General features: G+C 38.6%; 1 protein-coding gene across 1 annotated transcript in view; it reads right to left on the bottom strand.

The window, feature by feature from the left end:
- Nucleotides 1–6,130: 6,130 nt before the first annotated feature.
- The window catches only part of LOC126161931 (heparan-sulfate 6-O-sulfotransferase 2), a 51,365-nt gene continuing 32,623 nt past the window's right edge, over nt 6,131–24,872 (bottom strand). The window contains exons 3-4 of the mRNA XM_049918105.1: nt 15,003–15,150; nt 6,131–14,912 (exon numbers count right to left, since the gene is read on the bottom strand). Coding sequence (XP_049774062.1) covers nt 14,592–14,912; nt 15,003–15,150 — 469 coding nt within the window. The 3' untranslated portion in view covers nt 6,131–14,591. The remainder of the gene's footprint in view (nt 14,913–15,002; nt 15,151–24,872) is intronic.

The raw sequence follows: 24,872 nt of genomic DNA, 5'->3' as shown, positions 1-24,872 counted from the left end.
ATGAAAAAAAAAACCTTTCAGGGTTTCTCTTCAAACTGACATATGTATGATATCTGTACAATGTTTGGTTGTTGTGCAATAAGTAATTGAAAGTGTTCCTGGACTTTACACCCAGTACTAAGAGCCTACTCTCAGTTTTATTTTGGCGGTGATCACTCCTTTGTGCTCTTTATGCTAAATGGCAGTCTGTTATAAAACAAGCTTCCTGCAGTTTTAGGGTCCCTATCTGTCTTTTCAATCTTTTGCTGTAGATATGGTAGTATCTCTAGTTCTTGAGTTGTGGTCATGTAAATCTCTATTTAGAGGTGCTGTGCAATTTACCATTAAAAGAAATATTGTATCATATATGTACAAACTTGGCACAGTCAATATTTTAAATTCTTCGAACTTGTTTTTGCAGGACCCCCGTGGTGTTGGTGTAGCTATGTCTCTGATGGCTTTATTTTGAAGTTTTAAGATTCTTTGAATGTGTGCATCTTCTGCTCCTCCCCATATTGGTATACAGTACAGTATGTGCAGGAAGTATGTGCGGGAAGATAAGTACATAGTGCATTTTTAGCTAGGTTTGTGTCCAATGTATAACATATTCTTTTCATTAAGAATATATTTGTACTTATTTTTGAACAGATCTTATCAATATGGTTTCCCCATGTCAGAAATTTGTCTGCCTCTATTCGCAAAAACCTATTACAGTCCACTTCTTCTAAGCCTGCATCCCCAATGCTCAGGATAAATTCCTCTGGGCTGTTAGATCTGTATGTTTCCAATTTTGTGCAGATAGTTTTCTTCCTGTTGATCAACAAATTATTTCTCTAAAATAGTGTTCTGCCATTTCCAGATTTTCACAGGCTCTCGTTTCAAATGTCACTACATACTAGTATTTCACAGGCTCTCGTTTCAAATGTCACTACATACTAGTAAAGTTGTGTCATCAGCATACGTAATAACTTTTTCATTTATATGCAAGATAAACAGCAAAGGTCTTTATCCTAAATCCTGAGCTACTCCATATTTTACCTCCAGAAAATCTGTATATTTCTGGATTTATGTTTTATTTCTGTTGTCTATTTTCAACTAAGATTTTCCTCTTATGCCATAACAGTCCAGTCTTTCTATAAGAATTTTATGACAGACACAATCAAAAGCTTTTGAGGTCTAGGTATACACTTGATACCTTTGATGATCCAGTGCCCTGGTGACGTGTGTTATTAAGTTTACCACTGCGGTCTTAATGGATCTCCCCTTTTTAAATCCATGTTGTGCTTCGTTTAAGCTGTTTTGATTCTCTATTATGTTAATAATTCTGTCTTTAATCACTGCTTCTACTATTTTAGACGGTTATGTGTCTCTAGTTACTTGGATTTCCTTCACTACCTTGTTCCTTTTTAAAAATTTTGGGAATACTCCTTTCATCATTACTAAATTTATTAGGATCACCAGGGGCTTTGCAAGATATCTAGCACAGTGTTTGACCATTTTTGCTGATATGCCATCCAGACTCTCTGTATTTTTATTTTTCGCACTCCAATTTTTTTGGAATTTCCAATTCATCAGTAGGGAGTAGGTATAAACTCTCAGCCAGCACTTTTGGGACTTTCCATGCTCTTTATACTGATACATTTTATTTTAGAAGTTTCTCCACTACAGCTCTGTAGTGCTGATTGAAGATGTTACCCACTTGTCGATCTGTCATGTCTTTCCCCTCACTTGTCAGTATTATATTTGTGTCATTTAAGACATGTAACTCTTTTCTCTTCTCGTTTATACAATTCCAGACTGTTTTAGAGATGATATAAGGTGCTTATATTTTGAGTTTTTGATGGTGGTCTTTGCTTCATCCTAGTGTGTGCTTTTTTTCTTTCTTAATGCCACTCGTGTCCTTTCTCTTTCTGATAATTTTTATAGAGCTCAGTCAGTCCATCTCTTGCTTTTTTCAGTTTCTATAGCATATCACCTTTTGTTTGGGTCAGCCCTAATTGTTCTGTATATTTTACGACAAGCTTTATCCATGTGGTGTCTTAATACGCTACAGAAGATTCCCAACTCTTTCCTACAATGGCCTCTATGTACACATCATCCAACATTCCGGCTCTCAGCAAAATTGCTAGTCTACTCAGTTTCCCAAGTTTAGTTCATCTAAATTCAGCCACAGTGTTATCCTCACTTTTTGTACTATCTCACAGTTCAATTGTTTGTCAAAAGTGGTCTGTAACAATAGTGTTTACAACTTGAACTTTTTGTCTTTCTGTAGGTATATTTGGAAGAACATGGTCCATTAATGTGCTTGATGTTTCTGTATGATTTTTTTACATGAAACTGGAGATTGTATGTCCTCATAATGTCATGAAAATTTCTTGTGTAACCACTGTCTTTCTGCATATCTATATTTAAGGCGTCTGTTATTATTACAAAAAAATATTTCTTCATGACTGTGCAGTAGCACATCAACCTCCAGCAAAAAGTTTTTGATTCTTGAGTTAGGTGATCAATATATTCCTTTTAAAAGGCATTTTTACACCATGAATGTTATTTGCACTGCTGCTGCTTCAAAGTAAAATTCTGTGCAGTTTGTGATCTTTTATGGAGTGCAGTCCCCTAATCTGCTGTCTACATATATTACTAATCCCCCACTTTTACATCCAGTTCTGCAATAATATGCTATGTTTTTTTTATCCTATTAGATTGAAAACCTTTAATTCACTCTCCTTTAAACTATGCTCTGTCATTTTGAAAATACGGGTAGTTCAGCAGCTCATAACACTTCTAATAATTCTGATTTGTTAGATGCATATTGGACATTTTGATACAGTATTTTTAAATCAATTTTTTTAAAATCTATTGTTCTTTTAGTTATGTTGCTTTTTTTACCTCTGGGTATCAACAGTTTTGTTCCTTTTGTGTGCACTTCCTGTTCCTTGTGCTTATTTCCATGGGTCCAGATGCTGCTGCAGTGCTGCCAGTCTTTTGAAGGAGTGAGAATACTAAGAACCACCTGCTCACAACACATTATTACTCAGTCATGACCTTCATAACTGACAGTTTTCCTCACTATGAAGCATAACAAAGTCATAATATTCAAATGTGAATCAAGTGGGTCTATCCTTGCAAACAATTTTTTTTGTCTAGCTGAGTTCTTTCTTAAAAATGATGATGATGATAATAATAATAATAATAATAATAATAATAATAATAATAAATAAAGCACTTCTCACATATTTCTGTTTGTTGTTCCCATGCAATTGTATGTATTATGTCAAACATTTTGTTTATGTTCTAAAACATGTAATGCAGTTCTTTGTTACTAGTTAAATTAAACTGAATCATTATGTAATCCCTTAATTATATTCTTGTGTCATAGGAAAATAATAAATTACAAGACAGAATTGCTCAGCAGTATGTAATTATATTCCGTAACTCATACTTAGTTACCATTATATATAAGTTAGTTTGTATGAAAATTAATGTAATGCAAATGATACGTATATCAGTTAATGTTTTATTAATGACAAGTATGTAACAAAATCCATGTTTTGACTTGTTCCACATTCTTGAGCCTACACATGCTAATTGATCTATGGAATATGCACCAAAAATACACTCCTGGAAATTGAAATAAGAACACCGTGAATTCATTGTCCCAGGAAGGGGAAACTTTATTGACACATTCCTGGGGTCAGATACATCACATGATCACACTGACAGAACCACAGGCACATAGACACAGGCAACAGAGCATGCACAATGTCGGCACTAGTACAGTGTATATCCACCTTTTGCAGCAATGCAGGCTGCTATTCTCCCATGGAGACGATCGTAGAGATGCTGTAGCCCTGTGGAACGGCTTGCCATGCCATTTCCACCTGGCGCCTCAGTTGGACCAGCGTTCGTGCTGGACGTGCAGACCGCGTGAGACGACGCTTCATCCAGTCCCAAACATGCTCAATGGGGGACAGATCTGGAGATCTTGCTGGCCAGGGTAGTTGACTTACACCTTCTAGAGCACGTTGGGTGGCACGGGATACATGCGGACGTGCATTGTCCTGTTGGAACAGCAAGTTCCCTTGCCGGTCTAGGAATGGTAGAACGATGGGTTCGATGACGGTTTGGATGTACCGTGCACTATTCAGTGTCCCCTCGACGATCACCAGTGGTGTACGGCCAGTGTAGGAGATCGCTCCCCACACCATGATGCCGGGTGTTGGCCCTGTGTGCCTCGGTCGTATGCAGTCCTGATTGTGGCGCTCACCTGCACGGCACCAAACACGTATACGACCATCATTGGCACCAAGGCAGAAGCGACTCTCATCGCTGAAGACGACACGTCTCCATTCGTCCCTCCATTCACGCCTGTCGCGACACCACTGGAGGGGGCTGCACGATGTTGGGGCGTGAGCGAAGACGGCCTAACGGTGTGCGGGACCGTAGCCCAGCTTCATGGAGATGGTTGCGAATGGTCCTCGTCAATACCCCAGGAGCAACAGTGTCCCTAATTTGCTGGGAAGTGGCGGTGCGGTCCCCTACGGCACTGCGTAGGATCCTACGGTCTTGGCGTGCATCCGTGCGTCGCTGCGGTCCGGTCCCAGGTCGACGGGCACGTGCACCTTCCGCCGACCACTGGCGACAACATCGATGTACTGTGGAGACCTCACGCCCCACGTGTTGAGCAATTCGGCGGTACGTCCACCCGGCCTCCCGCATGCCCACTATACGCCCTCGCTCAAAGTCCGTCAACTGCACATACGGTTCACGTCCACGCTGTCGCGGCATGCTACCAGTGTTAAAGACTGCGATGGAGCTCCGTATGTCACGGCAAACTGGCTGACACTGACGGCGGCGGTGCACAAATGCTGCGCAGCTAGCGCCATTTGACGGCCAACACCGCGGTTCCTGGTGTGTCCGCTGTGCCGTGCGTGTGATCATTGCTTGTACAGCCCTCTCGCAGTGTCCGGAGCAAGTATGGTGGGTCTGACACACCGGTGTCAATGTGTTCTTTTTTCCATTTCCAGGAGTGTAAATACACAACCTTAAAACTATCACATCTACTGTGCAAGATTAACTGCACATCATCTGAACCGAGTTATGTTTTCCATTTTAGTGTATCTTAAAACAAGGATGGGGGAAAAAAAATTGCAACTTAACATGGAATCAAACCTCTGCCTCCTTACATAGAAAGCCTACTGGTTGACCATTCAGCTACAGTGGCAACCATCAAAAATTCTGCTGTTTTATAGTGTCTCTATAGTTAACAAGTGCATTTTGTTTGCAGAAAAGCTTATGTGACTACTTGGAATAGGACTAGAATACAGATAGCATCATTTTTGCTTCACATTTCAAGCAATGCCTGTTACATTAATTTGCATCAGTACTGCAAAATACAATGACTCTGATCAAGATTCTTTTCGTTCACTTTTTGTGCTGCAAAGTGTACCAACTTCCTGCATACACATGATGTTTTTGAACACAGTTTTCCCCAAGGCACAATGGGATCCAGTATTACCACATTCTTTCTTGCAAACATGACCAGCTACATTCTCACACATTATTATTTATTCTTCTAAGGCAAAATATATAAATAAATGCTCAAGTTAGCACTGGGCAGTGTGGTGGCAGCCACCTATGTTATAAGCTATTCGTGTCCCATCTTGAGGATTCTTTCATAATTCAAGTGTGTTTTTTCAAGCTTCACTCATGACATCATTATGAGCTAGAGTCAAAGCTATGGCACTGTCCTCAATGATTCCCGTGGAATATAGCCGAGAGTACTGTCACATGCATCCATCCTCAAACACTTATTCTAGTCACCTGCATCTGTGAGAGACATTTCTGCTCAGTTATTCCTAGCATTAGTCTCTGTCTACCCTGGAGCAGGTCGTAAATATGGTAGCTGGGTTACAATAAACAGCACAATTTTTATGTGCTGTTTTCCCTCATTGTCATTTGAGAAATGAAAGTGAGAAATGAAAAAAAGTTTTAATCTGCAAACTGTATGTCTAATTTTATGCTATTTTGATTCCGTCACTGCTATCAGATAGAACTACTACACAGATGAAATACCAAGCACCCATTTTTTAACAGCTCATCTTAACTAATGATGTGGGATGTGGGAAGGGGTGAGGAAGAAATAACAGTGTCTCTTGTAGCTGTTTATTTAAAATATCTTTGTTTATTTCTTTACAAAAAGAACATTGTAATCAATAGAAAATAAAAGTAACAAAAATATTTATACGAAGTTTATAATAGTGGTTCATTCATCTTAACTGCCACTTAAGAGACACTTCAAGACTTAATGGCAGAATCCATATGTGATACTTAGGCCAATGTGTAATATCAGGTTTCTTGTTGACTAGGAGAGACAGTGTGGCATGAAGTTTCCCATTAAATGCAAATGAAATGCATACAACACTTGAACTGATTTAATACGTCTACAAAGTAGCAGTCTCATAAAATGGCAAACTAGGCACATATGGACAGCAGTTTCATTGATTTTACATATGTTATTCAGCCAGTATATTATGTGCATTAGTGGGAAATCATAGAAGATTACTCTCAATAAAATTAGAAGTAACTTTGGATTTGTCAGTATGTTAACTCACTTTTCCAGGGCACATGTTTAAAACATTAATATGTCAATACATAAAGATATAAAAATGACAATGTTGCTAGCTTTTAGCTGAATTTGAGCTGTAGAGTACATGTGTATCTCTGTGTCTAGTGCTCTAGCCTATTCAATGTGTCCACACTTTTTTTTTTTTGTGTGTGTGTGTGTGTGTGTGTGTGTGTGTGTGTGTGTGTGTGTGTGTGTCTGTGTCTGTGTCTGTGTACAAACACAAACTGCAGCTCTGAAGGAGGATTCATCCAAGTGTTAGCAACACTCTCACTCTTGTTTCTGTGATAGTGATGCCTTAGCACCTCAATTACTTGGCGAGTTGTTGTCTTTACTCCTTAAATTATTTATACATTTCTGCAATAACATGAACACGTTATAGACAATATATGAATCGGTGAGTTGACAACAGAGTCATGCTCACTGTTTCTCGAATTACGTACATGTTGATGGTATAACAGGGGGTCATGTCCCAGCAACAGAAGTGCTCAACATTCACAAGATGATGCAACGAAAATTTTACAATACAAACCTGTTGAGTTGAAACCATTTTATAACAGTATCTGTCAGTGTCCATGGACAAGATAAAGATGAAGCATGCCCACCGTTGCCTGCTTTGCTGTATTTTGTTTGTCGTTGTATTTTGGGTATATTATGAATAGACTTTTACGCTCGTAACACTATGTTACTTCTATAATGAATATGAATAATACAAAATTGCATAACACAACTCTTCTGCTGCAAACAGAATCCTAGTTGCATTCTCCTCCTCCTCCACATAATCATCTGTTATGAAAAAAAGGTCATCTCAAGCACATTCAAACTGGATTTCTGATCACATTTGAAAGCTAAAGTATATTGTAATGGTGTATGAGGGCTATTCAGAAAGTAAGTTCTGATCGGTCATGAAACAGAAACCACTGTGAAAATCCAATGAAGGTTTGCACAGATGTGTTGGGCAGTGTCTCTAGTATTCCTGTTGATCTCATCATGTCGCTGTTTTCAGTTCTGAGTGCACAGTGAGCACATAAGGATGCCTAGGAAATAGTGTCTCCTGCCAAGTATGAGAGCCAGGTGAGGGATTTTGCCTGATGTCATGCAGCCCACATAAAACAACTGTCATGTTGTTCCTTCTTTATGACAATTCTTGGCCACACGCTGCAGCGGCAATGAAGATGCCCCTGCAGCGTTTTCGAAGGGAAGTGTTTGATCATCCACAATACAGCTTGTAACTGGCTGCCCCTGAGTTTCACCTCTATTCACGTGAGTCGCTGGCTTTAAAGCCAACATTTTGGCACAGTCAATGAGCTGTAACCCAGTGCAGAGTATTGGCAGAAAGCACAGGTGGCTGCCTTCTATGATGAGAGTACTCGAATGTTGGCACAATGCTACGACAAATGTCTAAGTCAGAGTGGCGACTACATAGAGAAGCAGCTGGAATGTATAGCTAACTGTTGCAAATAAAACATTTTTGATATGCACAATGTTTTCCATTCCACAACTATTCGGAACTTATTTTCCAAACAGCCCTCATATATTGTTTCAACCTGGGGCCAATTGCTATGTAGTAACTCCATGACACCATGTTTAAACCCATTGCGTAGACAAAAAGTTTCTTGTTCCTTCTGAAAAATTTACTTTCTGAAACATGACCACTTTTCCAACTCACCAATTCATATCAACATTCTATTCTCTAAATACTGAATCAAAATTTAATCTCAGCAAATGTTTATAACTTTTGAATCCAGGTAATGGTGCCTAGGAGACTATTGTGGTAATATTGCTATATTTGATGGCCCTGCAATTATATGTCCACAGCATCATGATATTTTGCACACATCATAATTATACAGTCACAAACTGCCACTTTCAACTAGAGTTACATGTCTCAATGCTTTTACAGTATATGATGTTCATTAAAATAATTAGAACCAACAGCTGCTTCTTAAGGAGGACAATAATGCAGTGGACTAAACAATATTTTGTATTCACAGTTTCCTGTGGCATTCATGAAGTTGATGAATGTCTTTATACATACAATAATTTTGCACAAACAATTTTTTCATAAACTAAACAAAAAAAGAAAAAGAAACAGTAAATGCAGTAAAGGAGAAAAGAAAAGGGTACAGCTGAGATATGCTGAACCTCATACAGGGAGACCTTCATGGATGGGAGCTATGTTAGTTACAAAACTTGAATAAACACAAGCTAAGAAATGTAATCTACAAAACTCTTAGGAAAAAATGCTAGTCCACAGCAAAAAGACTAACAAGGGTACTAATCAAAAAAATTACTAGAAGTGATCACATCAAAACCTGACGTACTGCAGGATAAAGAAATGAATAGGATAGCACAAAATATGGCAAGAAGGTTGGTAGTAGGCTGCAACACATTACCACAGCCTTTAACAGGCACTGTGCTTATGGGCATAGGCCAGATATGTGGTCAATTATTATAAAAGTTATGTGCATGGATTGGACTCACGGTCAACCATTATGGAAGTATGTTTTGATCCCATTTTAACTTGTACCTCATGTTATATTTTACTATCTTGATTCCATATGATTTATGTGTGCTTTGCTTCTTAGTCTTCACCATTTTTTTATCGTTTGTATCATTCTAAAAACTTCTAGCTTTCAAGTGCTGCTTCTAATCACCTCCCTGCTGTCTCCGGCCCTGGCATACCTACTGGTTGATGTGAAATGGACTCCTTATATGTTTTTGGACAGTTCCTTTGAAATATAAATATGAGAGTTGTGAGGTCTGGAATTTTCTCAGATCTGAATACTACTTAACTGTTGCTACAATAAAAGCTAGTCGCCTAATCTGTTAGGAACTCACTCACAATATAATGCAATAAGAATATAATGTGGAGGAGAAGTGCATTTCTCTTGTAGCACTTTTTTTTCTGTAGAAAAAATCTTTATTGCATGGCCTTTAGATATTCATTTAGCAACTGCATAATTTGAATAGAGGATTTATACCAAGGGAGAAAAAAAAAGTCTCAGGTAACACTTTGATGGCAGTAGCTGGTTATCCAACATTGTTATTTAAAGTGTTAGCAAGGAAGCCTCTGCACAGATTGCCAGAATGGAAGATTACGGCTTACTGTCCCATTGACTATGAGGTCATTAGAGATTTCGACAAAGGCCTTATTGGCCGAAAGCTCATTTTGTGGCAGTCTTTTTATTGTGCCTATCTGCAACTCAGCATCTCCCTATATGGTGAAACACAGATCTGGATGCCTGGGCAGGGATTTGAACTGCACCTTTTCCAAATTCAAGACCAGTGTCTCCCTACTGTGCCACTTCACTCAGTGAAAATAATGGAAAGGAAATAAAAGGAAATCACAGATTGAAGCAGTACGTTGCAGATTGAAGCAGTACGTTGTTCTTTGTGGTGTGGTTGCATTATTCCAATGAAAGAACAACTGTTTTTGAAAGGCAGGAATCTAGTTTAATCCCCCTTAAGCATTCAGCCTTAACCTGTCAGTAGTGCCCAATACAGGCAATGCCCTACTATGAGAAGCAAATTCCACTGCACCCTAGAAGCAGGCAGCATAGTAAAACACTTTCATTGTCTATGGTGAAATTAACTGCACAAATGATTCTGATATTGCCTCATAACTGATAACATTTACATTCTTTACTCGAACATTAATTATCTCCACCCTCTGAATAGTGTCTCAGCCAGCAACAAATTTTTACAACTGTTTTGTCTACTTGGATTAGATCATATCTTCTTCAGATGATTTAATCTCTTAATCTTCACTTTATCCACTCGTTTCCCTACCACTACTTCCAGCATCTAAAGTAGTTTTACAAGCTGTTATTAAAAATTTTGTCAGACAAAGCACTTAACTCAGTCCAATGGTACTCAGATAACCAGTTTAGTTTTCTTTAATGATAAAATTCTAGACTGATAGAGAGGACAGTCCTTTCCACAAACAAATCTACTAATACATTATTTCCTTTTAACTTACACATAATACTTCCTCACTATTCTTCTTCTCCACTGTCCACACTTGTTGGTTTTTTAATAAGGACATTAATATCTAACATGACCAGAATCTTTACTGATCTTACAAACAATGCAGCAAATGTCACTGTACACGCTTTCATAGCAAAGTGACCCAAATCGTGGCAAGTTGGTAAATAGTATTAACATGACAAAATATTACTAATATAGAATACAGATCTATTTTTCTTCTGAAAAACTAATGTGGTAAATTCTTCAGGAATAAATGATTATTAGTTGGGGGTGCTGAACACACGCTCCATCCAAAATAGTGTACTGAATATTAAGACAGTGGATTACTGCATACCATGCTAAAAAATGTTATCTTACCAGAACCTGTAAAATGAATTCCAAATACTGACATCAACAGAATGTCTTAATGTATGATCATTCCCTCCAAACTATAAGCTCGAAAAAATGAGATAGACATTTTACTTTTCAACATCGATTTCAAGGCATTACAGTCTTTCCAATTTTTGGGTATTATACATATACTAAAAACACTCAACAACCTCATGAGGCATCATTTGTATGCCTATGTAAAATCATTTTTGCCAGCAAGCAGTCATATGATGGAACCTGAGAGAGGACTGATTAAAAGTTTGGACTGTTAGCGATTCTCATTCACAATTATAATGCCGTAAAACTTATTTCTAGCGTAACTGCAGGCTTATCTTTTCAATACTTTCCACACTTTAACAGTTCACTGGAACCATCTCTGTAACATGAAAAAATTTGTGGTGGTAGCAATAGAACTATATGTCACATTGCAGTGAAACAAGTAACTCCAGATGTTTGCCACGGTACATATACAAATTAAGATGATACACAGCACGTCCATTTCTAGCCAGTTCTAGTTTTGAAAGCACACAAAAATTTCATTTATGGGGATCAGAGACTTTTATATTACAATATAAAATAAGAGATTCTCTCTCTCTCTCTCTCTCTGCAATCAAAAATGTTACCATACACTATGTGAACAGAATAGAGAATAAAAGTAGAATTCATATGCAACACCATGTAGGCTATTGTGACTTCCAGCACCAGTTCACTACACTCATGTGATGGAAGACAACAGCAGTAGTCAAAGTCCCACAGATAACAAGATGCTACTTGAAAAGATTTTCAAAAACACACAAGTGACAACTAAAAAAAGTTATCGCTAAATTGCTTTCAGTCATAGGTTCAAATAACACTAAAGTCTAACAGATAACAAATATTAAGGGAGTAAAGAAGTAATGACAGTGTGTGACTGTTTCAGTATCTGCAGTTATTTGGTACCAAGTGCCTCACTAAAAAACACCTACCAAGTTTAGAATACAATAAATTCAAGTACATTCTCTCCATAGGAGGTAATCTCGTAAGACAACTTCATATGCACTGTACAAGCAAAACTAACACTGATTCAGCATCTTCCTACACACATTGTCACTAACATGTATTCATTAAATACCTGAGCAACAAATCATTTGCTTGAAATCCATGTTTCAAAAATTTTTGCATAAGAATGACTAAAGATAAAGAAAAATGCTAAAACTTAACAGAAATGTAGAATTATATTAACAAGTCATTCTGAATATAACAACATTAGGACACAATTTAACAAGTAATGCCATCATAAACTATGTTCCACAATATGTAAATGGCACTCAAACTGAAACAGTTTTTCAGAGAGATGGTATTATCCAATGGAAGCAATGGATTGTACAACTATGGAAAAACATACATAGCTGTTATCACAAATACAAACTGTTACAAGTTCTGTACAAGCAAGAAATATTCATTTTAGAACAGACCCTCAAAATATTCTTTGAGGAAAAACTGATTAATTCCATTAGTATGCAGTAATATAATTAAATTTGTACACAATACAGATACAATTTGAGATGCATATGAAGTTAATCTGAAAACATATGGTGATATGTATTACACAGACTCTGTTGTTCTTAACTAGACAAATGTCAAAAACGATTCTAAGAATGAAATGAATCAAGACAAACACTACCATGTTGAGATATTATGCACGTAAACAATATTAAATCACTTGGGAGTCACAGCCAAATATGTTAATATTTTTGTGATGTCTTCTTGTGAATATTAAACCATAAGATTTTTATGACAGTTTCATTTTCTTTCAAAAGTTAACGTCACTTGGGTAATCTTGAAATATGAATTTTATTTTTGTGCTAACCAAATGAAAATTTGTTGCAGTGCAAAATCATTTGAGATCAAGACAAAGGCATCATTTGTACCTTCACAAAAATGGCACTATTTGCCTAAACAAATACGTGCAACAGACACAGTTAAGAGCAAATAATTTATGGTATGAGGAAACATAGCCAAAACATATTCTGAAGAGTTGTGTTTGGGCTTAAACTGAGCTGACAATTTCCCTTTCTGCACACTGCACCCTGTTTGCATCTGCTCACTACCTGAACTCCAGTCATACTGTAAGGGACAGCAGGGGTCTGTTGAAACAAAGATGTTTCAATTTAAGCAGGTCTTGGGACCTGGCACTCAATTTATATGCTCTCATCTTCAAAAAAGAAAACATTGAGTGAATGAACACTTCATGGAACAGTGGGACAGGTGCAGAAAAGGAAGTGCACACACTCCCTGCTGTCCCTTACAGTATGATTGGAGTTCAGGTACTGAGCAGTGGCAGAAACATTACTTGCAGTACGAGTCAGGTAAGGGTCAAACACTCTACAAAAAGAATGGAATTGTCAACTCATCTGCAAACCCCAAAACATATGTTCAATCAATCATGTCAGAAAAATTATTTCATTACACCCATCCATAAGTTTTCTCAACAAAACACACCATTTGAAACCATCATCCACACGTACTGATGCCGGGTTTTTGCACAGGAACCCTGTCAATGTTTATCAGGTGTGTAAATCCTCAATTCTACTGTGTATTAACTTGTTCTACAATATCACAGAATATCTATTCTCTGCTTTCTTTTTGGAGTTTTTCTTTGTTCTTAAATCCTTTTGTTTCCTGTCTTCACTGGAAACACCTCCGATTTGAAGAATAATGACTCCTCCTGTTCTGATAATCACTCCCCTACAGCAGGCTACTAACTTTATTAGCCTTAGTTTAGTAGAAAAATCAATTTGACCTCTTTCTGCCTGTTACACCTCTAGTACCCAGGAATCTGTACACTTGTTAACCATGTCAACCTTTAACTCATCATGTCATAAATAATAACAGTCTGTTTCCATAAGGTCAAGGGTTAATGTGGCCTGTTATTATCCGTGTTACTTCAATGGAAATTTCAAATGGTTATTTCATATCTAATGCTATATACACACTAATTGTGTGTGATTTTGTTTGTTTGTTTGTTTGTTTGTATGTGTGTGTGTGTGTGTGTGTGTGTGTGTGTGTGTGTGTTTTATTTAACTACACAGCCTCATAAATAAAGTATTCTTTGTGAGTCTGCACCCTAAATTCTTACACAATTCTATTTCTTTAGAGTTTTTGCAGCTGATGTATAATATTAATTAGTCTCAAATGCAACTCAACAACAAATCTATAATAAATACTTCAATAAGATGTGCGTACATAATTCTCAAAGGTTTTGTAACATAATATATAATAAAGATGAAAGGCATATCAAAAACTGATTCACCACATATAAAACTGGAAGTGATAATAGCATTAGCTGCAGCAGATGTGACATGGTTTATACTGGGGAAATTTACAAGTATATACAACTATGGTACGTGAAATTAACTCTTCTTACCTGTACATTAGATATTAACAATAGTACATTAAGTACAAAAACACAATACATATTTACAGAACTGTCACAATTAGCTGTCTATATCAGCTGTTATTAGTATTAAAAATGCACTGCATCTAACACTTTAAGATTTCATGTCACCATCGTGACATGACTAGAAAATAATTATGTGCACTGATGATAATGCAAAATATAAAAGTAAGTGTCATCAAGTCTACACCACTACTTTTGTGTTATGTTATTGTCATCATAAATGACCTGATCCCAATCAAAGCTATCACTCTGTCTCCCAGGCAGTTCACCCAAATGTGCAAATCGTTCTTTAAATAGTGGATCCTTTGACTTTAAGCGATCAAAGCGCTGAAACATAAGAGCTTTTGCAAAGGAATATAGCTCTAAATCCAGATCATTTAGACGTCTGATAGTTTCTAACTGATCTTGTCTGATCATTGAGAGAGTGACACTTGACACTGTAGCATTGTGTTGTTCAAATGGAACAGCAAACCTCAAGTTAAAAGTTTCTTCAAATACATATTGTGCAATCTGAAAGTAAAAATAATATTAGCCTCTTACATTACAAAAGGGTACATTAAAATCAAATATATGAGGTAGAACTGCATCCTTCAACTGTACCTTTTGATACTCAGTTAATCCAAAAAAAGCCATAGATGCTAGATTCTTCTTTGCACTTGCCAACATTACACGATCACGCTCAACTGGAGACATATAACTCATATTGTAGCAACCCACCAAAGCCAAGTCAGCAAGCATGCGTGTTTGTCTGCCAAAAAAGTATAAAAACATTAAGAAACTGACAATGAATTATTCCTTTACAACTGAAAATCAGGTGGTGTTTATAGCTTGTAATATCTTTTCCATTTTACACACAAGGGAAATGCACATTAAAAAAAAACTACCTGAAAGTTTGCCTGCTGTCTATATCCCACAAAATTTGTTCTTATAATAAAATAATCAGGGCCTTCTTACAAGTAGTCTTTATCATAATTTAGTGAATTGTGTAAAATACTGGGCCAACAATGGCAAAATTCCAGCTTGTGCATAAGACACACAACACAACTTTTAATCAGGAACTTTTTTTTTGACAAATAATTTATATACTATATGTTAATGACCACTCATGTCAAGCAAACGCTTATATCTATGGAGTCAACATTTGTTAGTGGCTGGTGTATCTACTGCTGTACAAGCAGCATTCACTTCCAACATTTTTTTCACTATACATTGAAATTTTGTTAGTAATATGCAGAATACTTTTTATTAGCCATAAATCACAATTGTGTTTCTCTGTGTTGAGTTGTTAAACCTTAACTGCTACCACAACTAAATTCAAGTAATTTTCTGAATCTATGTGAAAAGTCACAATACACTGTTGTGGCTGAATACTCTCATTGTCAAAGTAATGAATTGCATTATGTCTATAGTTACACATGTTTGAATGTATGTAATTGCTGATACATATACGTGAATGATTGTACTTCACTTGTGTAGTTAAGCACTGGTTAAAATATAGTGTTGGGTGACTGGAAGTAGTTAGTGTGTTTCAAGCCATGTCAAATTATTTCCAAATTGTTTTAACTTATTTATTCAATTTCGGTCAGCTTTTTGTATTTTAATGTTTTCAAGTGAGTTGTTCACAAAGAAGAAGCGCACTTATTAATTATAGATTGACACAGTCGAAGGACTAATATAGTATGAAAATAATACAGGGTTCATCTGCTCATCAGCACTTTACATTACTGATTATTCAAAAATATAACTAGAAGAATAGCTATTAAAATATATGTAGCGGTGGTGACTCAGGGCTGCTTTATTGTCTTAATACAAGCCATTCAATCAGTGTTAATAGATTTATTTTCTTTCACAAGATTTGGGCCTAAATTTGCTGTGTCACATTTCTAGTAGTATAGACCAGGTACAGGATCTGTGAACAATTGTTCGAGAAGTTCTGAACATGCACTTGCAGAAAATCGAAATAATGCCACTTTGCAAAATTTAGAATATGGAGCAACAATGTCCATGGAAGTTGAGTCATGTAGTTCCATAGACAATAGATTGATTGTTGTGCATGTTCCTGGACTTTTAACAGTCTTGGGAAAAATAACGAAGCACAGTCAAATTAATTTGACAGAATAATCATGAATTAAGACAGAACAGTCTTGTATCAGGATAGTGGAATCTTGAACAAGGGTGAAGTTCTAAAACTGGATAAACAATTGAGCATAGTATGGTGGGTTAACAAAGAACTTAACAGCAACAGCAGATAATGTGACATCTGAATTGCAAGTAAGGGTTCAAGAAATCCAGGTGGGTTTTAAGAATGAAAGAACGTGAGCAGACAATAAAAGGGTAAATCTACTTGCAGATGACTGGATTTACAGATTTCTGGCAATGAGCAATTAGAAATTAAGTCAATCAGTAGATCTAAAGGATATGAAAGACAAAAAAGTAAAGTTTAGTGTGCCACGAGTAGAACTAAAGGATAGGAAAGAAAAAAAGTAAAGTGTAGTGTGCCAGAAGTGAACAGTCAGTTGCTGCAGTAATTAGTTAATGGAGTGTTTACTCAGTCACTTTATTATGTGTTTTTGAGTGGAAATGAATAGTAGTGATTTCTTTTTTTTTAACTGTATTCAGTTGTACATTTCACTCTCCTTAATTATTTGAGTATTTCATGAGCATGAAGGCTGCACATCTATCTTAGTGGAACAGAGTACACCAGCCAGCTTCAGCCATGGTAAAAGTAACAATGTCTCACTTCTTCTGTTATCAGCTCATAAAGTTTTACTATTGCTTTCACCTTCTTAACTGATTCTATAAAATACTGAAATATGCTGCTTGTTTGCAAATGCAGGAGGAACTGGCCAGTACACAAACAGCTGGACATTTTGTTGTAGATTTTGGCTGTATGGTTGTTCCTATGAGTCTTAACAACAAATATATTGTATTACTGATGGCTGAAAGAACAAATGAGCCAGCAAGGGCTTTCTCACATACTGAGAACATGGCCAATCTTCTTGTCAGATCTGAACTTACACAGGAGCAGTTACTCATTAATGGCAACTCCAGTATCAAGTGGGTAATGGAGTCCATTAGGAAAATAACAATTATGCTGGGAAGGAAGCCCAATGTAGATTCAATATACTTGCTGGCAAACTTGTTTAAGATGTGGAGAAGAGACAGCCAGTAACAAATTTGGCTCATGTTGGCACCACTGATACCAGTAACCAGGTTTTAGGGACCATTTCAGTTGCTTTAACCAGCTAGTTGAAGCACTGGAGTCTTCCAGACTTGCTCACAAGGTGAAAACACACACTGTGTTTTATGAATCATCTTTACGACTGTCTGTGGCCCTTTGCTGGGTGGGTGGCTTAAACTTGAGGCTCCTTCGGTTCTACGAAATCTCAGGTGCAAATTTCTGCACCTGCAAATATTTGCTGGAGAATTATATGGTCCCACTTAGTAGGTTGCTATGGAATCAGTTTTCCTCAGTGTGATGGTACAGAATTTGGCTGAATTAAATTTGGAAATTTTCTTGTAAGTACTAGAGGTATGAAAATTTATGTACCCTTGTTGTTGTTGTCTTCAGTCCTGAGACTGGTTTGATGCAGCTCTCCATGCTACTCTATCCTGTGCAAGATTCTACATCTCCCAGTACTTACTGCAACCTATATCCTTCTGAATCTGCTTAGTGTATTCATCTCTTGGTCTCCCTCTACGATTTTTACCCTCCACACTGCCCTCCAATGCTAAATTTGTGATCCCTTGATGCCTCAGAACATGTCCTACCAACCGGTCCCTTCTTCTTGTCAAGTTGTGCCACAAACTCCTCTTCTCCCCAATTCTATTCAATACCTCCTCATTAGTTATGTGATCTACCCATCTAACCTTCAGCATTCTTCTGTAGCACCACATTTCGAAAGCTTCTATTCTCTTCTTGTTCAAACTATTTATCGTCCATGTTTCACTTCCATACATGACTACACCCCATACAAATACTATCAGAAACGACTTCCTGACACTTAAATCTATACTCTATGTTAACAAATTTCTCTTCTTCAGAAAAACTTTCCTTGCCATTGCCAGTCTACATTTTATATCCTCCCTACTTCGACCATCATCAGTTATTTTGTTTCCCAAATAGCAAAACTCCTTTACTACTTTAAGCGTCTCATTTACTAATCTAATTCCCTCAGCATCACCCAACTTAATTTGACTACATTCCATTATCCTCGTTTTGCTTTTGTTGATGTTCATCTTATATCCTCCTTTCAAGACACTGTCCATTCCGTTCAACTGCTCTTCCAAGTCCTTTGCTGTCTCTCACAGAATTACAATGTCATCGGCGAACCTCAAAGTTTTTATTTCTTCTCCATGGACTTTAATACCTACTCCAATTTTTTCTTTTGTTTCCTTTACTGCTTGCTCAATATACAGATTGAATAACATCGGGGACAGGCTACAACCCTGTCTCACTCCCTACCCAACCGCTGCTTCCCTTTCATGCCCCTCGACTTTTGTAACTGCCATCTGGTTTCTGTACAAATTGTAAATAGCCTTTTGCTCCCTGTATTTTACCCCTGCCACCTTCAGAATTTGAAAGAGAGTATTCCAGTCAACATTGTCAAAAGCTTTCTCTAAGTCTACAAATGCTAGAAATGTAGGTTTGCCTTTCCTTAATCTAGCTCCTAAGATATGTCATAGGGTCAGTATTGCTTCACGTGTTCCAACATTTCTGCGGAATCCAAACTGATCTGCCCCGAGGTCGGGAGTTTTTCCATTCATCTGTAAAGAATACGCGTTAGTATTTTGCAGCTGTGACTTATTAAACTGATAGTTCGGTAATTTTCACATCTGTCAACACCTGCTTTCTTTGGGATTGGAATTATTATATTCTTCTTGAAGTCTGAGAGTATTTCGCCTGTCTCACACATCTTGCTCACCAGATGGTAGAGTTTTGTCAGGACTGGCTCTCCCAAGGCCGTTAGTAGTTCCAATGGAATGTTGTCTATTCCCGGGGCCTTGTTTCGACTCAGGTCTTTCAGTGCTCTGTCAAACTCTTCACGCAGTATCGTATCTCCCATTTCATCTTCTTCTACATCCTCTTTCATTTCCATAATATTGTCTTCACACATACAAATGAGCAAGCTTGCTAACCACAAACTTTATTATAACTTTAATAATAATTAAATAGCACAAGAGCAGTCCAAAAAGCTGTTATGTAAGAAAATGAAACACCTACAGCTGTCCTTATGATGTCATTTATTGTATGGCTCTCCAATTTCAGTGCTTCAGTGCACCCCATTTTCAGGCCTTAGCTGATGTTGAGGAGGATAACACCATCTGTATACATGATGCATCAGTGGTCAATATATATAACTGCTTTTCGCAGCCTTCCTGTAACTACGATGTTGTCCCGCCAACAATTAACTATCAATTAAATGGAGAAACATTCAAAACTGGACATTCTAGTTTAAATGTTTCTCCAGTCAGTCAAGTGATAGTTGGTGGTTGGAGAGGCAACATCATAATTACAGGAAGTCTGTGAAAGCCAGTTATAACTGTTGGCCACTAATGGATCTGATAGCCACACAATAAATGACATCTTAAGGGTGGCTGTAGATGTTTTATTTTCTTACATAAGTGAACGGCCAAAGTCCCCCAGACCTCCAATCGCAAGGAAGGACATACAAAAAGCTATTATGAAGATGATATCCTATATATGTTCAAATACTTGTATGTACTTTCATTTTTTGCTAGAGCTACTCCTTGAGTGGTGTGCAGCAGATGGAGTTCAACAGCAGAAATCCGGTAAGTCACAGCAGGTGCTGCATGGAGCTACCAATGCTGTACAGAATACTGAGGAGGACCACAAAGCATTGCATCCCTACATACTTAACTGAACATGAAAGACAAAATAGAATGAAAAACAGAATGGAAAAAAACTGAATGAAAATACAGTAAAACTTTTAGTTTAGTATGACCTTAGCTACTACTCGAACTAGATGTTTATACTTCCATATATTTAATGAAAGTTCAACAATATCTGGAAACAGAAGAATTATTTTATTTTGTACAAGTCAGAAGATAAGAAAATACCAATTCATTACAATCAAATGGGAATTTTACTGTTGAAAATGTTAAAAGCCTAGCTGTAGTAACAGAAGAAATAAAATAAAAGGGAAATAAGTTTGACTTTGATCGCTATTACATTGGTTTTGAAAATTCAGAAAGAAGAAGAGTCTTACTAAAAAGCAAGGAATGAAGGAAGATTAGAATTCAACATCTTGTTGAATCGATATCATTAGAGAAAGAGCACAAGTTCAGACTGTCCCAAGGACAATGAAGGAAACTGGATATACACTTTCATGGGAACCATCCTACCATTTGCCTGGAGCAGTTTATGGAAGTCATGGCAAAACTAAATCTGGATGGCCAGGTACAGATTTGAACCATCATCCTCCCAAATGCAAGTCCAGTGTGTTAACCCCTACACTTGGTTTGGGAAGCCCATATTCATTTTAATTTCAACTCTGATGTTCATAATTACTTTTCAACAGGTAGCATAGTACATGTTGCACACACATTAGGATATCTTTGGTTAGAGAAACAATTCTGTATACTGACTGAGCAGTTAGATGTAGTACACACCACAGAGCCACGAACAGGTCACCTGTAATTCTTATGGAAGAGAACACCCAATTTAAAATTATAAAAAGAAAATTTAAAGCTAATAATAGTCAGCTGCAGAAACAATCTCGGTAAGATCCCAGAATTAGACTCACAAATGATAATAGGTACATAAAACTCAGAACCAAAAATTGGCAGTAAATGGAAATAACTAGTAGTCAAACATCGAAGTCGGAACAGAACGTATACAACAAGGATAGGTTGGATTCCATTGGTACCAATATATTTCTTCATCACCATTTACTAAAGATTAGCATCTTATTGCTGCCAGAGTTCACTCATTTTGTCTGTATTACTCTTCATTTGTTCATACTTTCAGTATCCAATGCTCAGTACCACTTCTTCCATAACAAGCTTTCTTGGCTTTCCTCTTCCTTTTTTTAAAAAATAATCTTGCCCTCAAAAATGTTTTTAAAGAAGCTGTTACAATGTGTAATAAAAAAGTAGCAGGATTTTTTTAAATTTTGCAGGGTTTATGTATCTGATATTAACTTTTTTTATCTTGTTGGTACACATCTTACTAATGTATGCTTGCATTTTCAGCTGTTTTGAATATCTAGTTTATTACTGATGGTCAAAAAAGCTATGTTTTCAAGAGCTCGTCAAATTTTTACTTTTGAAAGGGATGGATCAAAGAATGTGAATTATATTTTGCTTGAAAAGTGGAATAAAGTGCAGCACCTGGCTTTTGACAGATCTACTATGAGTAAGACAAGAGTTTATCAGTGGTATAAATGTTTCAAGGATGGTCGAGAAGACACTGAAGACAACAATCTCTGTGGATGCCTTAGCATATGAACTACTGACGACAATGTGGAAGAAGTACATAAAACAGTTCTGGAAAATCACCTAATTACCATCACAGAGGTTGCTGATGATGTTGGCATATCATTTGGCTCATGCCAAGCAATTTTTTCAGATGTTTTGGGTGTGACATATGTAGCGGCAAAGTTTGTCCTGAAACTGTTGAATTTTAACCAAAAATGATGTCATGTAGACATTGCTCAGGAATTGTTGAATGAAGTCAACAATGACCCAGAACTTTTAAAGGAAGTTATAACAGGTGAAAAACATGGGTATACGGGTGTGACATCAAAACAAAGGCACAATCAGCTCAACACAAACTGGCTGAAGAACCAAGACTGAAAAAAATAGAACTGTGGGAAAACCACTCTTGGAAATTACATCACAATAATGCTCCACTTTAAGTTATCTCAACCACTGTATTCACTGGACATGGCCGCCTCCTTTCTATTCCAAAGGCTGAAGAAAACCATGAAAGTATCTTCGATTTTCCTCCATTGGTGAGATAAAAACAGAATTGCTACAGGATCTGAACACCATAATGAAAACTGAGTTCCAGAAGTGCTATCAAAATTGGAAAAAGTGCTGGCACAAGTGTATTATATCTGAAGGGGATTATTCTTGTTAGAACTTCAAGTTTAACACATATATTTCGGAACAACACAACAACACATACAAGTCACAGAGTAAGTTGACATGTGTACTCGTTAGCATTCGAATAAGCACCGAGTCCCAGTCTAGCAGCCGCTGCTCGGCTGGCCACTTAGGTGGCACAGCTGCTGCATGGCTGACAGACAGCGCCGCAAGTAGAGGACGCGCGTAATTGCGCGGCGGCACTTTGAATGATCGTCGAGTCACAACACTTTTCCCCCCTTTGAAATTGTTGCACTGGTCTTGATGGAGGTGTCCTGGAGATGGCTAACGTCCACAGGCGTTGTTTGACTCGCCGTAAAGTCTCGAGGAGGTGGCTTCCCGTACGGACGGAAGTGTCCCCGATGATAACGGGTCAAGATGACAGGAAACGTAGGGGTCGAATCTGCTGGGGCCCCATGCACCAATCTGCCCATTATGGCAAGTCCAGTTGATATGACAGGAGACATGGGCGATGTGTCGGCGTCCATTGGAGGAGGAGGCGAGTAGATTTGCTCAGACAGAGGATGGTCCTCCGGTTCCTGCATGGGCACATCTCCTGGTGGCGTCCGTTCTGGTGCTGGCATCGCGATGACGGTGAGAGGGCTGCGTTGTGAGTATTGAGAGATGCCAAGATCCCGAGCGTCAGGTAGAGCTAAAGGTGGTGTGGCGGCATTCGGAACAGGCGTTGCTGGCACCCGTGGCCGAAGCTGGTCCGAATGACGCACTGCAACACCCGTGTCCGTCTGGATTTCATACAGGCGTCTGCCACGGTGTCTTAAGATGCGGCCCGGGATCCATTTTGGCCGCCTGCCATATCCCCGTACCCAGACGAGGTCGTCAGCAGTGAACCGGCCAAGTGAAGGCACCCGCGGCCGTGAGGTGGGAGGCCGCAGAAGATGAAGTAGCGTGCGGGGCTGTCGGCCATGTAAGAGCTCAGCCGGGCTGTGGTCGCCAGAAACTGGAGAAGCGCCTCATCAGCAGCAGAAGAAGTCAGAAGTTTCCGCATCTGAGCCTTAAATGTGCGGACCAGTCGTTCAGCCTCACCGTTGGATTGTGGATTGAACGGCGGGGCCGTGACATGCTTAACGCCGTGACGAGCACAAAAATCTGCAAATTCGGAAGAGGCAAATTGCGGAACATTATCAGTAACAAGAGTAGAGGGGAGGCCTTCCAAAGAAAAAATGCGGGCGAGAGCACTGGTAGTTGCCGCGGTGGTAGGTGACGTGCAACGTACAATGAAAGGAAAGTTAGAGTAGGCGTCAATTACGAGGAGCCAATAAGTACCTAAAAAGGGTCCCGCAAAGTCAGCATGAATGTGTTCCCAGGGCTTCTCAGGTGAAGGCCACGGGGACAAAGATGACTTCGGGGTAGCGGCCTGTGACGCACAAGGTCCGCAGGCAGCGACCATGTGTGCTATTTCAGAGTCGATGCCAGGCCAGTAAACATGACGGCGCGCCAGAGATTTAGTGCGAGACACACCCCAGTGCCCTTGGTGAAGGAGGCGCAGGACCGAAGCAAAGACGCAGGTACCACAACACGTGGCGAAGCATTGTCAGTGGAGAGGAGGATAACACCATCCCTAGCCATGAGGCGGTAGCGCAAAGTGTAGTAGTTCCGCAACGGATCAGAAGTCTTAGCGGACGGGCGATCTGGCCAACCCTTCTGAATACAGCATAAAACCCGGGAGAGGGTAGGGTCAGAACCTGTAGCAGCCGCCAGCCTGTCCCCAGTGATGGGGAACCCGTCCACAACCCGCTGCTTGGCAACATCCAGGTGGAAACACAAAAGTTCGTCCCTATCGAATGCCTGATCAGGACCCATGGGAAGGCGAGACAGAGCATCAGCATTCGCATGTTGAGCCGTTGGCTGGAAATGAATCTCATAATTGAAACGGGACAAGTAAAGAGCCCAATGCTGGAGGCGGTGGCAGCCTTGTCGGGAAGTGACGTTGATGGATGAAACAAGGAAACAAGTGGTTTGTGATCCGTAACAAGATGAAATTTTGAGCCATAGAGAAAAACACCAAACTTATGAAGAGCATAAATGATGGCCAAAGCTTCTTTCTCAATTTGAGAATACTTTTGTTGGTCATCCGTGAGCGTTTTGGAGGCATAAGCAATGGGTTGTTCCGAACCGTCAGAAAAACGGTGTGCAAGGACTGCACCGACCCCGTATTGAGAGGCGTCTGTGGCAAGAACAAGATGTTGGCCAGGTCGATAAGTAGCCAGGCACGGGGCCTGTTTCAGCATAGTCTTCAATTTCTGGAAAGCCGCTTCACATGACGCAGACCAGTGAAAAGGCATGTTTTTACGCAACAGGCGATGCAACGGCTGAGCCACCGAAGCCGCAGACGGTAAAAAC

Source organism: Schistocerca cancellata, chromosome 2, assembly GCF_023864275.1.
Source record: "Schistocerca cancellata isolate TAMUIC-IGC-003103 chromosome 2, iqSchCanc2.1, whole genome shotgun sequence".
Classification (NCBI taxonomy): domain Eukaryota; kingdom Metazoa; phylum Arthropoda; class Insecta; order Orthoptera; family Acrididae; genus Schistocerca; species Schistocerca cancellata.
Note: the sequence above shows the minus strand (reverse complement) of the source record. Positions and strands in the feature narration are given on the sequence as shown.